The sequence below is a fragment of the Osmia bicornis genome, chromosome 4, assembly GCF_907164935.1.
Source record: "Osmia bicornis bicornis chromosome 4, iOsmBic2.1, whole genome shotgun sequence".
NCBI classification, from domain to species: Eukaryota; Metazoa; Arthropoda; class Insecta; order Hymenoptera; family Megachilidae; genus Osmia; species Osmia bicornis.
In genome coordinates, this window is record NC_060219.1 from 9,591,322 (window position 1) to 9,605,843 (window position 14,522).

General features: G+C 38.0%; 2 protein-coding genes across 2 annotated transcripts; both read right to left on the reverse strand.

Annotated features, from left to right (window-relative positions):
• Nucleotides 1-144: 144 nt before the first annotated feature.
• On the reverse strand, nt 145-7,410 carry LOC114874732. The gene is made up of 7 exons (XM_029184300.2): nt 7,230-7,410; nt 6,854-7,017; nt 6,470-6,692; nt 5,135-5,532; nt 2,686-2,775; nt 500-565; nt 145-438 (listed from the first exon to the last, which is right to left on the reverse strand). Exons 1-7 carry the CDS (start codon nt 7,408-7,410, stop codon nt 145-147), a joined length of 1,416 nt encoding a protein of 471 aa, XP_029040133.2.
• Nucleotides 7,411-8,461: 1,051 nt separating this feature from the next.
• On the reverse strand, nt 8,462-9,809 carry LOC114874734 (peroxiredoxin-5, mitochondrial). Its single transcript, XM_029184303.2, has 4 exons — nt 9,388-9,809; nt 9,090-9,224; nt 8,854-8,985; nt 8,462-8,769 (listed from the first exon to the last, which is right to left on the reverse strand). Exons 1-4 carry the CDS (start codon nt 9,502-9,504, stop codon nt 8,578-8,580), a joined length of 576 nt encoding a protein of 191 aa, XP_029040136.1. The 5' UTR covers nt 9,505-9,809; the 3' UTR covers nt 8,462-8,577.
• Between the last annotated feature and the right edge of the window lie 4,713 nt (nt 9,810-14,522).

Genomic DNA, 14,522 nt, shown 5'->3' on the forward strand with positions numbered 1-14,522 from the left:
TTAGTTCTGGCAAGAATACGATGCTGAAAATAATTAACGATACCTTGTTGGAGTAAAAAATGAAATAGCTTGCTTGACTGGTTCATATTTAAAAATCAACAGCAAACAGATGTTGTATTCACAGTTTCTTGGACGAGATTTAAATTATGCAGCAAGTTGTTTGCTGTGTTCTCGGGAGCATAGTGCTCGGTTTATTATACGATCCACCATCTCCTTCTCGTAAAGATGGCGTTGCCTTAGGGACTCCAAATATGAATCTTCGATGAAGTCGCGCGAGTTTAAGGACGAACAGAAGCTAGACGTTCGTACGAATTTCTTCGACCTCCGCGGTAAAGTTATCTTGCTGATCTTATAAGTCTTCCTACTATGTTCGCTTCTGGTTTTCGAAGTGCCTCCTTGATCCTCGAATATCATCGAAGACATCGAATTATCTGATGTCTGAAAAAAATCATTGAACAATTACAGAAATAGGTGCCGAAATAAAGAGCCCTTCAGTTACCTTTGCATCCATCTCCTGATCCTTCAAAGGAGGCAGGAAACATTTCTCAGCGATGTCGTCCTTCAACTGTGAACATATAAGTAAGATATCTCAAAGTGAACTGAATGCAAATACAACAAATGAAATTAATTTTACAATATCTAAATGTTAAATTAAGCTACGATTTCAAAATATTTCACTACTCTGACATATTCGTCAGAAGACGTTTTCTCTGTAGTAAACCGATGGTATTTGCGATGCAGTTCCACGGAAACTATCCCGAAGTCAACTAACACGATTGTCAGCTGAAAAATTCCACGTCACGCGACGGAGTCGAGCGGCAAAATTATTTAGGAATAGTTTCGCCGGCAGGTTAGCCGTCAGCATGGCTGACTCGTAGCGAAACGTTGCCAGCCATTTCCGAATTCCTTTGCAAATTGTTTTACTGTGACCAGCTGTATCGACGGTACGCAAACCTCGGGACAAAGAAAGTTTCAAAGGGTTGCAGCGGGAGGGAGAAATATATGCATAAAGGGCGTAACTGGTTGAAATTCAGGCCGCGATTATCGATACCGAGGGACCCCGGCGGACAGATGAGGAGGATACAAGCGGAGGCCACTCTAGCAAGGACGAAAGTAAGCAAAATCTAATTCCGGTAGCGGTAGGCGAGTCACGGGGACCCGGTTCCCCTTTCCACAAATGTAACGTAGGTTTATCCACGTGTAGAGAATTTCTGTACGTTCTCTCACCCCGGTATACCCAATTCCTATCCCTGTGCCTGTGGTAGATGCGGCCTGCACTCCTCGCTTTGTGCATATAATTGGATTTCCGTTCGGATACCGGTCTATACTTCGGCCAACGGCATCCGTGCTAGCCGTCGTCCTTTTCCTACCTTCCACGCAGTCCGTCTTATGATTAGATTTAATCCAACCTAACGAGCAACAACTAATTTTCCATAGATTATCCCTAAAAACAATGAACTGTGAAAGATGAGCACAAATGAAGACATCGATCATTCGATTTTTTAAACATACTATGGTTATTATTAAAAAAATTTCATCTTTAAATGTTGGAAGAGGTAGTAATAATGTATAGGTATCTTCGATGTACATTTCATCTGATGCGATATTATGTCTCTTTAATAAAAAATTAATAGGTGGATTTTAGAAGATGAGAATTCTGTCGTGATATTGGTTAATGAACGAAGGATAAAAATGCGTAACCAAAGAAGAATGAAACGAGTGACAAATTGGTAGAGAGGGAAAAAAAGAGGGACCATTATTAACGCGAAAGTGATACGTAGGTAATTAATTTCGCTTATAAATCTTCCGGTGGACCATTACGAGGCTTGACTTTCGCGCCGAACGAGCGAAACGAATCAGTTTTCGTCGGGACACCTCTTCGCATCCCCTAATTGGCAATTAAATATTGAATGTATCAAATGGTGGACGATGTCAATTAGTCATCCTGCCACGCCTCGACTATCCTTTTTTCCGGGATATTATTAGTTCCGAGGACCAATAACGCAAACCTGATTCACGACAATATAAATTCCGCGTTAACGCTTTTCCGCTATTGAAAAAAAAAAATTATTCTGCGTCACGAGTTAAGAGAAATTCATTTCGCATTTGACAAATTAAAACTTTCCATTCGCGTGCATTAAAATTTTCAAATTATCGATGAAAGCACTGGCATTTTAATAACGATTTTCATGAGTGCTTCAAATCATTTGGAAATCTTCTTAAATATGTAATATTGGATTTTTTTTTTTTTTTAATTGACACGGTATAATTTAGCTTAAAATTCTTATCTTTTTCATTTCTTTTTTCTTTTTTCATTTTTCTGTAGAACTTTGCTTTTGTAAAAGCAAAGCACCGTTATCTTCTCAACTTTTTACTTCAGACAATGGTACACGGGGAAGATTAAAGGAACGAAGAAGATTACAAAGAAGTTACGTTTCTTGTAAATGAGAAAGCTCAGTAGCTTCGAGTGAGATTATCGCAGCTAATGCGACTCACCTTATTACAGGTAACATCGAACAAATATAAAGTAGTGAAAACGATTATTTTAAAAGTACCTATGTGGTATTCGTTGCAATATTACAACACTATTAATATTAATATTACAAATATTTTTATTTATTATTTTTGAAACTGTAACTAAGCATAGTCTCCAAAGCTTGGCCTTCAATATTGGTAGACACTTACCTTGGTTTTCTGTGCTTGCAGCAACATGCGTTGACAATTACGAGCGCTGACTGAATTCCCGTATGATCTTCGCCGCATCAGCCACTCTCTCTGCAACAACAAACAACCCCCGAAGCAGGTACGGCTTCGATGAAACTTTCAAACTAAACAGACCTGAGGGTTCCACCGACATCCCGACGCTTTTATTTACTTTTTACGAAAGCCCCGCGACGCAACGCAACACCCTCTGCCTGCCCATGGTGGATCTGACAATTCTACCTTCCGTCTGTACCCCTCATTTCTCTACGAACGAGCATCCGGCAGCAGTTTGCCCGTTAAAAGTTGTAGTAAGATCGATCGATCGAGCTAACCAGCGAAAATCGTCGAGGTGCCGACTGGCCCGGCCGAATGCAACGTAAAGTAGATTATGCAAATGCTCGTCGAAAGAGGATGGTGCAAAAGGGAACTAGGTAGAAAAGTGTGGGGCAAATGGTAACCGACGGATAGAGAAGACGAACAAAAGTATCAGAGGAGGAAAGAGGAAATTCTATCAGACGGAAGGGGATAATTCGGTGCGTCGCTCGTATTGTTATGTTTGTTGCCTTTTAATTAACCCTTTCGTTCTATTATCGATATAGGATAACTCCATATAGGATAACGCCAGCGTTGAGTTTGTCGGAGTCGAATTTATCAGCACCGAGTCGTCAGCGTTCGAATCGCATCAGCTTCATCTAACTTACACTTTTCCCATTTTTATTCACTTTCCGTGTACATACCCCTGTTTTTCGTTTCTCTGTTTACCCGTCTCATCATTCTGTCGCGAAACCGCACCAGTTAATGCACGTCGTTGCATGGTTAATATCATGGCAAGTTAAACCGTGGGCAATATTAATACAACCTCTGGAGAGTCAGTGTAATTATGGGCATTATGGCGTACCTCTCTTGTCCCCTTGTTCCAGCCCGTTGACCTCGGTCGGCATTTCATTTAAATTGTTCCCGACGACGCGTCCGCCAGGAACAAATTTATTCACCGTGTATCGGTGCATTTATCTCCCTCCTACCTAAACTTAATGCAATTCTAGATAATGACGGAAGAATGAACGACAAATACATGTACCTACAGATAAATGCTGTACTTTCCTCTAAGAACTCCTGGCTTGTACGTTTCTTTTTGTGTACAACTTCCGTCGAGCCGAAATAAAAGAGACTATTCATGAGCGTACATTTCAACTATGGCGGTCAGTGTGCAGGAGATCCATTGAAATTTTAATTTCCAATCCGGTAAAATCGTTTTCCTGATAACGGCACGCGATCAGATCAATGGAATTCCGGTTCCTTGGAAACGAGCAGGAATGCGGATACGTGTCTATAGGAAAATATGCGCGAGTCCATGAGCAGCTGATCTCCGTCTTACTCTCTCCCCCTTGAATTTCAGTTCGCGGTACTATGGAGTCTGAAAAATTTACGGAACACCCTGCCGACTCTCGAGTATTTAGCTCAAAGGCTCCTGGAATCTACTGTGTCTCTGAGTACGACGACGACAACTATTTCCCCGGCGTACGCTCGGCGTCGCGCGGCTACCGGAGCCACGTCGGCACGCCGCTCAAAATGCCGTCTCGAAAGAACAGCATCGCGATCGACTTTTCGAAAATCTTCATCTTCGTGGAACGATATCTTTTAGTGGCTCGTTAAGAAAACGTATGCAATTATCAAATGTACCAATTAATTTGGGTGTCTTTAATATTACCATCCTTTTTATGGATTTGAAATAACAAAAAGTTTAATAAAATGAAGAATTATTGTATTATAGATAGTTTTAAGAAATTCTCTATTCGATAGTTTTCCACGTATGTATTTTTCGACGCACCAGTTCGACAGAATTCATGCGAAGAAACCGGAAGTCTGTAAATGACAAGGTAGCTGCGAGGAAACGGCCGCATGTTTATTAGATTGAAGTTACGAAGACGGGCGACAAGCTAACTCGCTTTAGGTCTTCCGTGAAATTGTAAACTGTGATGGGTCGACGGAAGCGAAGTTTCTTCTACTCCGCTTTCCCGGCGCCGCCAGGTTAACTTCCGGTGGGACAAGGAAACAAGATTGCGAGATGTCTCTGTTCGAACTTTCGGTAACTCAACTTTCAACCGACCAGCCGACGCTTTCCGCGAATCATCAAAAATGAAATTCCTGTCTTATGAATATAAAAATGCCCCACAAATATATTTCTGTATATATCACGTATCGAAATAATGTCACTTTGAACCTTTGACAAATTACCCAATTTACTTATCAAAAACAAAATACTCATCTTTGATCACAGCTAAGTAAACTCTAGCTTTACCCAGCCAGCACCATTCCCCCTCCTCTGTCCTTCAATCATGATCGCGTGACGAATAAATCCCAACGCAATTAAACGCGGTCAAAGGATGTACAAGAAGATAGTCGAGGTAGTCAAGAAAGGAAACGAACCTACCTTCGCTTGCATCTCGACTTTATCGGGCCCAAGAGATCGATCGAGCTTCGGAATCGACAAGGTCTTGTACTCCTCGATGGTGTACGGCCGATATCCCACGCTCTTCTTCGATTTATCGTCGGACGGCTGCTTAACTCTCTCGTCGAAGGAGAAGGAGGAGGAGAGGAGGTCCGTGTCCTGTAGGTCAGGCTGATGCACAGTTTCGGAGGATCGGATGGCCGAGGCCAAAGGATCGTTGGATGTCTCGATTAGACGCCGATAAAAGCTCAGCTCGCTTTGATCGTCCCTCGGGCTAGCCAACGAACGTGTCTCGTCGTCTGTGATCTCCTCTTGGTGGCTGTCCCCCCAAACCGACAAGGTAGAACCCTTGGGGGATCGAACGGTGTACCATGGTCCACCTGCGAGCAACGCGATACGAAAATGCATCTTTCTTGCCGATCTTCCACATCGCGAATCGCTTTAAATTAGATTGCTCGTACGCGAGACCCCTAGGACGATATCGCACCCGAAGGGATGACTGCTGCAGGCTGCGGGCAACACGTGCGACGCGACGGATCGAATTAATGTTTGAAGAGCGTGGATTACGTTAAACGGACTCGTGACTGATCGATAGACAAGGAAGGAAAAGCTTAACCGAATATGTGTAATATTTTATGACACACGTTTGGAACGAAGTTTATCCCAATGTCATCAGGATGAGGGTGATAGAGTTAAGGGGTGAACGAAGAAGGGACTGTTCGCAATTGGCTTAGTGCCATACAGTGGACACTAATTCCTGTAACTACTATTTCTTGGCTAAAAAAGAAATGAGGTGAAATTACTAAAGGATTGAAAAAGGAATTCGTGTGTACTTTGATTGCTTTTGGAAAAAATTAAATCACTTCGAGTTGATTGTTTAGAAATTCCCAAAGCCGGTATAAACTCCAAGATCCCTTTTAACTTCTTTGTGTAATTTTCAAATACCTTGCAGCCTGCCGCGTCTAACATTTTAAAAATGTCCTTCCGTCCGAAAACAATCCTCTCACGAACCGAGTCGAGGCTGTGGACACGTTTGAAATTGCAGAAAGACCCGACGCGTCCAAACAACAAGAAAGCAGTACGGCAGAGCAACTGCAAATAAATGAGAAGGGAAGAAACAAACAAGGAAGGGTCAACGTGTGTTCTAATCCTCCGCCTTGGATACACATATACATATATATCACCGACGCGGAAGGGACATCTAATCACGGCCAAAGTAAACGTTCCCGAAGAAAATTGCACTGTTCCGGTATCGTCCCGACGCAACCTTACGTCGATCACAGAAGAAGACAGAACGTTATCTCGTTTTAGACTAACTGAATCTGCGACAATGAAGCTCCAGATAGGAACACGACTCCATCGTCTGTCGAGTATTCGATGCGGATACATTGCCAAACTTTTTCTCTCGTTTCACAGGCATCGAACTTTCCTTGGAGCAACAATTTTGTTTCAACGTGAACGCCTTTGCGGAACCTTTGGTACACCGAGGCGCAACCACCCTCTTGGCAACCTCCTTCTTTTGCTTCGAATTGTCTATGTTCTGAGGAGTTGAAATAAATATAACATTAATTTTGTATAAATGAAGCGGTTACGGATCATTTAGTTATTATGAAAAGACTTTGACCCCCGTTGAACTTGAATTATAGTTGCGCTACTTGATGGTACGGTTAAAATGAATACCCAGCAGGCTTGTGATCTTACGTTTCTTTTAAGGCTATCCGTGACGTCTACTTTTCTGTTCTTTGAGGACGCCGGGCGTCGTCGTTTGTACGTGTCTCCGCTCGCAATTATCGCATTCCTGCTGCCGACTGTCCCCCTGTCTTTACTGGCACCAATGCCCGACGTGGTTTCATTACATCCGGTATCTGAAACATTTTCAGAAGAGCTAAAAAAGAGAAATTTAAGGAGGGACAGTTTCTTCGGTTGGATCGATACTCTCCTCGAGACCATTCATTTTTCAAGAAAAGATCAAATTTTCAGCATGTATATACTTTTTACAGGGTGTCCTGAGCGATTTTGCGTCGATTGTATGTTAAAATATAAAATGAACAGGAAGCATTGATAATTTTATTCTTGCCTTGTTTACGTGGTAAAAGGGAATTGGTAGGTTTCAAGCGGCACGCAACATCGTGTGATAAATCATTCGTAGCTTTAATTGGCTGTAGGTTGGGACTGACATTGTTCTTTAGCAAAGAATCTGGACTCCTCGGAGACACCTCGTTCGTATCCTCCAACGAATCCGTCGAGTAATCCGACATCCTGGCAGTAATTTCAATTCATCTCGAAGGAACGTGGAACACAATGTTGAAAGCTGCTACAATTAACTATATTATGTGACGGTACTTCCAAACAGTGATATGAATATTGTCATACCGAGCGTTGCAAGCCTTCGAGGCAACTTCAAATTGCGCTATAATTGTAACGAGTGATTCGTATTAAATTTAACTGCAAACAAATTCATTATAGCACTAAAAGTAACTAAAAACATTGTGAGAATTTTCAAACTTTGTAAAATGAAATTAATATACAATGAAGTCAAGTATAGTTCCCACGTAGGTGATCCTATAAATTAGCCGCCTTGCGCTGGAGCCGTCTGTCTACGGACGTCAAAAGAGCAGGAGGGTGTATGTACTTCTACTTTTCGATTGTAGTACCATCTATACAAAAATGACTCAAACTACTCGACGACATACCGATCGAGTTTTCGAAACGATGTGGCGAATTTACATTGCACTTTGTTAAGTTAGATTTCTGTTTTACCGATTAAATTCAAATTGTATTTATATTTTCTATATATAAAACAACTGTTTGATCTTTAATAAATTACAAACAGAATACGATTCATTACTTCATTCATCACTTTGGTGGTGAAGCCGTCATATCTAGGGTTGAGAGAAGGACTTTATCAACCTCTCCTTGCTGCTCCTCTTGTTGCTGTAATATGGCAAGGCTGAGCTCCTGACATTGACTGACAATGAGTAATGGGGTATAGTTTTTAATATCGAATCAATCTGTTATTACCATCAAAGTGCGTTAGATTGTTGCAGTACGAAGTATTTCTGATTTTCATACTAGAATAAAGCAGATGGCGTTCGTTCTCAAGGCACAAATTCAGGACCCTTTGAGAACAAAGGCATGTTCCCTATACTATGAGTCCTCGAAAACAAAGGCAGATACCGTTTTACGGTAAGGAAGATTTTAGATGACCAGTTCTGATGATTAAAAACAACAATTGTTTGTAGAAACTGTTTTATAAGAAAAATGTTTCGAAAACACATTGACACAATAAAAAAGCTGAGTTCAACATAGTAATCCATATAAACGACTCGTTTAATAATATTTTATTACAACAGCTTGTAATAGAATCAAGAATTTATACTCTTATAAATAATAACACGACTACATAACTTTTAGAAATGCACATTTTACATTTTAAGATTTTCTGCTAAGGAACAAGAAAGACCTGTATTATCTGGTTCTACATTTAATTCTTGAACTACTCCATTATTAAGTAGCATTGAGAAACGCTTACTTCTTTTTCCACCAAGTACTGCCAAATCTACAGACAATCCTAATGCATCTGTAAATTGAGCTGCAGGATCTGCTAACATGCGTACCTATATAAAAACAAAGATTAAAAGAATGTGTCCAGCTTTTCATATACAAAGTAATTATCAAACTACTTATATAAAATATATTACCTTCCCTTGTGCTCCGTGTTCTTTACCCCATGCTGCCATTACAAATGGATCATTTACAGATATGCAAACAATTTCTCCAATTCCTTTAGATTTCAATTCCTGAGCTTTTTGAATATAACCAGGAAGATGTGTCTAAAATGTTATTGTACTTATACAAAATTTAGACAGTATTAAAGTACATAATATATTTTTTATTTAAATTAAATCTAACAAGAAATGCTTTTAAAAATATATACTTTCGAACATCCTGGTGTGAATGCTCCTGGTACTCCGAAGACTACAATTTTTTTATCAGCTGCAAGTTTTGCAAGATTCACCTTGTTTGCGGGTGTATCTTCAAAAAGATCAATTGCCGGTAGTTTATCACCAACCTACGCAGAGATGTCAATAAATGTATAATTAATTTGTATATAAATTAAACGATGAACCATAAAAATATATGGTTAAAAATATGGTCTGTAAAAATCATAAAAGTTGTGAGAAATAAATTCTCTGTTTTGCTATTTATTAAATCTCAAACAAAGCCCAACTTACAGCGATAACCATGTTTTGAGCCGATACACGAAATCCTCTTACAAAACCAGTACACAACTTCTTGCTAAACGACGCTTGTTGACTGGCACAAACTATGCGATTTATTAATTGGTTCATTGATAAAAATGACTGTCGACTGTGTGAACCACGAAATGAACCGTTTTTACAAATAAACTTGTTCGATTATCGGACTGATAGAAATTAACTTTACGAAGGTTCAGGTTCAATACAGTTGCGCAATCTTTACGGCTCATTACATAAATAAAATCGCGCTTTTTCTGCATATTTTTATTCTCTAACAGTAAGCTAAGTTCATTTGCGCAGTGGGCATTGTTTAATGTCATTACTTTCAATTTTTTAATTTTTTGCATTGTCGTAAAAAGTTACAGACGTATTAGAATTTTTGCATATTAAGAAAACCGCGATGACGGGAAAGCATGCGACGCCATGCGATGGAAAAAGGCGCCGTCTGATGATAACGATGCGAACTAAAATTCGATGTAATTTTTGCGCTCTCTATCGGTGAACTCGAAAAGCTCATTTTGAGCACCAACCAGTAGACGGCGCTACATGGTTTTTAAATTATGGCGATCTTTTTAAAATATAAAAATTTCAATGAACTTTCAAGATTAATTTATTCAGAAATGAAGCCTTGTACAGAAAAATATCACTGAACATTTCTGATCCATTTTTCTTTCTATGTAGATTCACCCTTTCAAAACTGTTTATGCAGAATGTTCCGGAGAATCAATTTTCATATAAATTATGAAAAATAATAAACGCTTATTGACAGAACTTATTGCAAAACATTACAAAGGTATTCCTTGAACAATTTGAAAAAGGAGCAAGAAAATGAACGCAAACTCTAAAGCGAACAGCACACGTAAGAGGTAACAAAGTGAGTAACACGAGCCGAATTTCAGGGGCGAAAGGGGTTGAAGAATCAGGAGAAGATTTACCTTGAGATTGTGCGGAGGTTGGAATTGAATACGACATTACTAGGTGGAGCTATCCACGTCCGGGTCATTAAAAGCGGTTCTTCTGAACTCCATGAACACTAAAGTAAAATATCCGATTTCAAAATATTCCACGCGCTATTTGATCAATATTGGCCCCATCTGCGTTTTATTCGAGACGCGCGCTTTGTTCTTTTACACAAATAAGTTCTTCAACTTCCCGCTAGTTAGTTATTAACACTTTGAAATATTGTAGAATCTATGAATCTTAAGGAAAAAGATTTGTCTGCAACTGATTTTAAAAACTGTTTGAAATGCTGCATCCTTGGAGGCAAAAAAGCGGTACTTCTGGCAAAAAAGGACGGAGTCAAAAAGTCATCTTTTAAAGTAACGGATTTTTATCGGTTTATAGGGAGGTTGTCTGTTTTCGAGCAAACATTAAACCCTTAAAAATTTACGCGCTTCATTTTTTGTATGCCAGTCGAACAAATTTACCTAGCAGAAATGTTTCTATTTTACCTTCTTTGACTGACCGATTAAAAAAACGTTAGGGTTGTAAATTATTCTTTTACGCCTTTTTTAACGGGACTTATCTAACGGCAAAAAATAAGTGCCACTGCTGTTGTCACAGTAACGGAAAAAACTAGACCTTTTTCAGCTTATGACAATTTTATTGCGGATTTCCCGTAGAACCGGTAAAAAAACACTGAAACGTTCTTTACGTTATTCTTTTCTATTAAAATAACACTGAATTGTTTTATTTTTTATGATATTAAAATTCGGAACAGAAGAAAGTAACAAGTACGGAATAAATTTTTCTTCGATATTATTTATAAGTAAATGCAAAAAGTAATAAATTGGAACGTACTGTTACACGAGTGGATTACACTCACAGAAACGATAATATTATCATGGTTCCATGGTCCTTTCAGCGAGGTACACAATATGAATGCAGACACTCGTTAAATATGGCCTGAAGGCTCTAATTAAAATAATAAACCGAAAATCTCTGAGTTTCAGTAATTTATGGAAAATTCAGTTCCCAGAACATTCCCAACCGAGATGTACAATGAAAATGTCAACAATGTTTCAATTTATATATCTTCATAAATGTTTTCATACGACGTCTCTAGAAGTGTTTCAATACAAGAAGAACAGATACTTTATTTCTGAGTGTAATAATAATTAGAGGAAGTAAAAAAACATAGGGAGTATCAGTTAAATGGAGAAAAGTACAGTATCGAGAAAGGAGGCCCCGCCACTTATATATATAAATAAATCATAGATATTAATTTTTAATTATTGAATCTTAGAGAATAATGAGGTCTTTTCCTTTACAACGTCATTTTCCTTAGAGAAACCTAAATCTTTTCTTTAGGAAAAGAAACTTAAACTAGTTTCGAAACGAAACTGTACAGGTGATAATTGATAAATTGCAAAGAATGAAGGGAGTTTAGACGCGGAAGGGAAAAAGCGGCGAGCAGGTGGAAATAATAATAATAAAAAAAAAGGTAGAATAAGGTTGGAGAAGAGGGACAAAGAGAAAGAGAGGGAACGGGGAGTAAACCGCGAAGAGGGGTTGGCGTTTTCATCGAAAAGGGAGGTTAGTTCTAGCGTCTCGTTACAGTGGTTGGTTGCTGAAAGCGTGGATGACGCGGAGGTGGGTGAACATTCCCGGAGGGTGAAGCGGTCCTGCCGTGTTTTTCGCCGATTGAATCAATTAAAGAGGAAAAACTCCCGGGGTAAAATATTCGAGACGTGTCCTTTCAGTCTTGTACCGCGAATACGTGCGTGGTTGTACGTCCGTACCAATCGAGACGTCCCGTTGCATTCGCGTAATAGTCCGCCTTCGAAAATGCTGGACCTTATGGACTTTGAACAATTGCTTCTCTCTCTTTACATTTATAAGAGAATAAAAACAATATTGCTTCGAAATACTCCAGTGTATAAGAATTTTTCTTTGATCCATCCAGACTTATTAACGATCGACACCCTAAATTAAAAAAAAAAAATTATTTTCGACAGCATTACTTATTATTATACTAATACAAAGCTTGTAATTAAAAATTTGAAAATTATATTAGTCTACTGTAATATATTATTTCCGTGCAAATTATTTATCCAGGGAAATAGTGTATTTCGTTACGTAAAGTGTACACCTAGCAAGGTGATCGAGATAACAGATATGTAATTTAGTAAACGTATAGTCTAATGAGAAAAAGAAGAAAAGAGGAGAGGCTGTAAGACGGTGTCATGCAACACGGTTTAATCTCTTAATTACCGATGAATAAGTTCACATGTAGGCGTGCTAAAGTCGTTGCAAAGATTAGTGGTAACAGTACCCTGGTAAGCCCTCCATCCGGCTTGTTTGTTAAATAATATCATCGCTACTCGGATACAGAATTGCGAAAGTCTCTCTTGTTTCATCTGTATATACGCATACACATTCACTGACAAAACCATAACAGACACCTGGTACAATTTTAAACAAAATTTTGTTATCGTTTCTCTTTTCGTTTGCAACATTGTTATTTTTCAGAGCAAAAATGGGTACTTCCTATCAGTCACACATTAAATTAACAGATTCAATTAATAAATTATTAACGGTTCAATGTCCATAAACCGTGACAAGTCTTCTTTAATATATCAAATTATTTTAAGACGAGTGATAGTACATTACACGTTCGATTATTAATATTAATTATTTGATATATCTCATTGTTTTCTGATTTATTAGCTTCATAAATTGGTAGTAGGCACAAAGAGATGTCGCATCAGAATGGAAATGTTCGTAACTTATTATCTCATACGTAGTTGAGATTATTGTATTAAATTAAAATTATATTAACAATTCTAATATGGCATAGGAAATGTTTTGCTTCAAATTTTAATATTAATTAATTTTGAAATTTCGAAGAATGTCATATAATATTAAAACTAAGTTTACTGAATTTTCTTCGGTTGTTTTTTACCCTCTGTATTTGTTTTTCCTTTTTAATGATATATTCCTGATTTGCACATTTCGGATAATACGTGTGTATTTTTAATTATCGTCAATTATAGAACATATTTGTGTAGCCAAAGGACACCTCATTAATTCAATTGTAATATTACTTCTTTGTTTCATCCTCAGTTATCAGAAAATAATTAATTACAAGATGTGATATGTTTGGCAGAAAGTTTCAATTGTGTGAAACACTAATTTCATTCGACGGTGGTATCATTCAACATTGTTTCGATACTTAAAACGTACAATTTACTTCAAACAATAATTTACATTTAAAACAAAATATTTTCAACATCGACAAGTAAATTTAATAAAAGTAATATTTATCTTCCATGTGTATATTTATGTTCTTTGGAGAAATAATTCGTCGTAAGTACAAAGCAAAGCAAATTGGAAAACAATTACCTCTGACATACTGTGAACGGTTCGAAAAGGATCGATTCAGCAGATATTGAAATCACCGACAGATTCCTAATTGACAGTTTCGTATGATGCTGCAGTATGCCGACCGACACGTAGTTACTGTTCTTGTAAGTATTATAAAATATAAGCTTGATAAATTTAACCCTCAGTCGCCACAAATAGCAACAATGTAAGTATAATTTAATATTATTCATTTTTCAGTTTTAAATTAAAAATAAGATTGTAAAATCCATGAACATAACACGAATTTAATTTTTTTACCAGATAATAGCTTACGATCATCAGATTATTATTATTCTCTCTATATGCACATTATGGCTGATTTATGATTAGCACCAAGGTTAAATTAAATCCGTGCAATATAAGAGATTTAGGTTTATAGTATTTCTTCACGAATATTTCCACCTTTTATACGAGCCAATGATTGTTTGCAAACGAAATTAATGGAACAATGGTCGTCCGCAAACAAGAGACTCTCCAATTTTATTTTACGATCATAGAGACTTCGAAGATGACCACCATTACCTAGAAGAAATCCACGTTCAATAAATCTTGCATAGATCTTGTTTCTTCTGAGGTCAGGTTTTCCGGAAGATTGTAGGGTGAAAGTTCTCCGCTTTCCTATTTATTGTCGTGGTTCATCTCTCCCTTCCTCGAAGCACAGTTATTCACTTTAACAACTTTGAATGCTCCAGGGGTCACTGGTGGCTCCTATCACTGGTAGAAAATTATTGTCTTGAAATAATAAC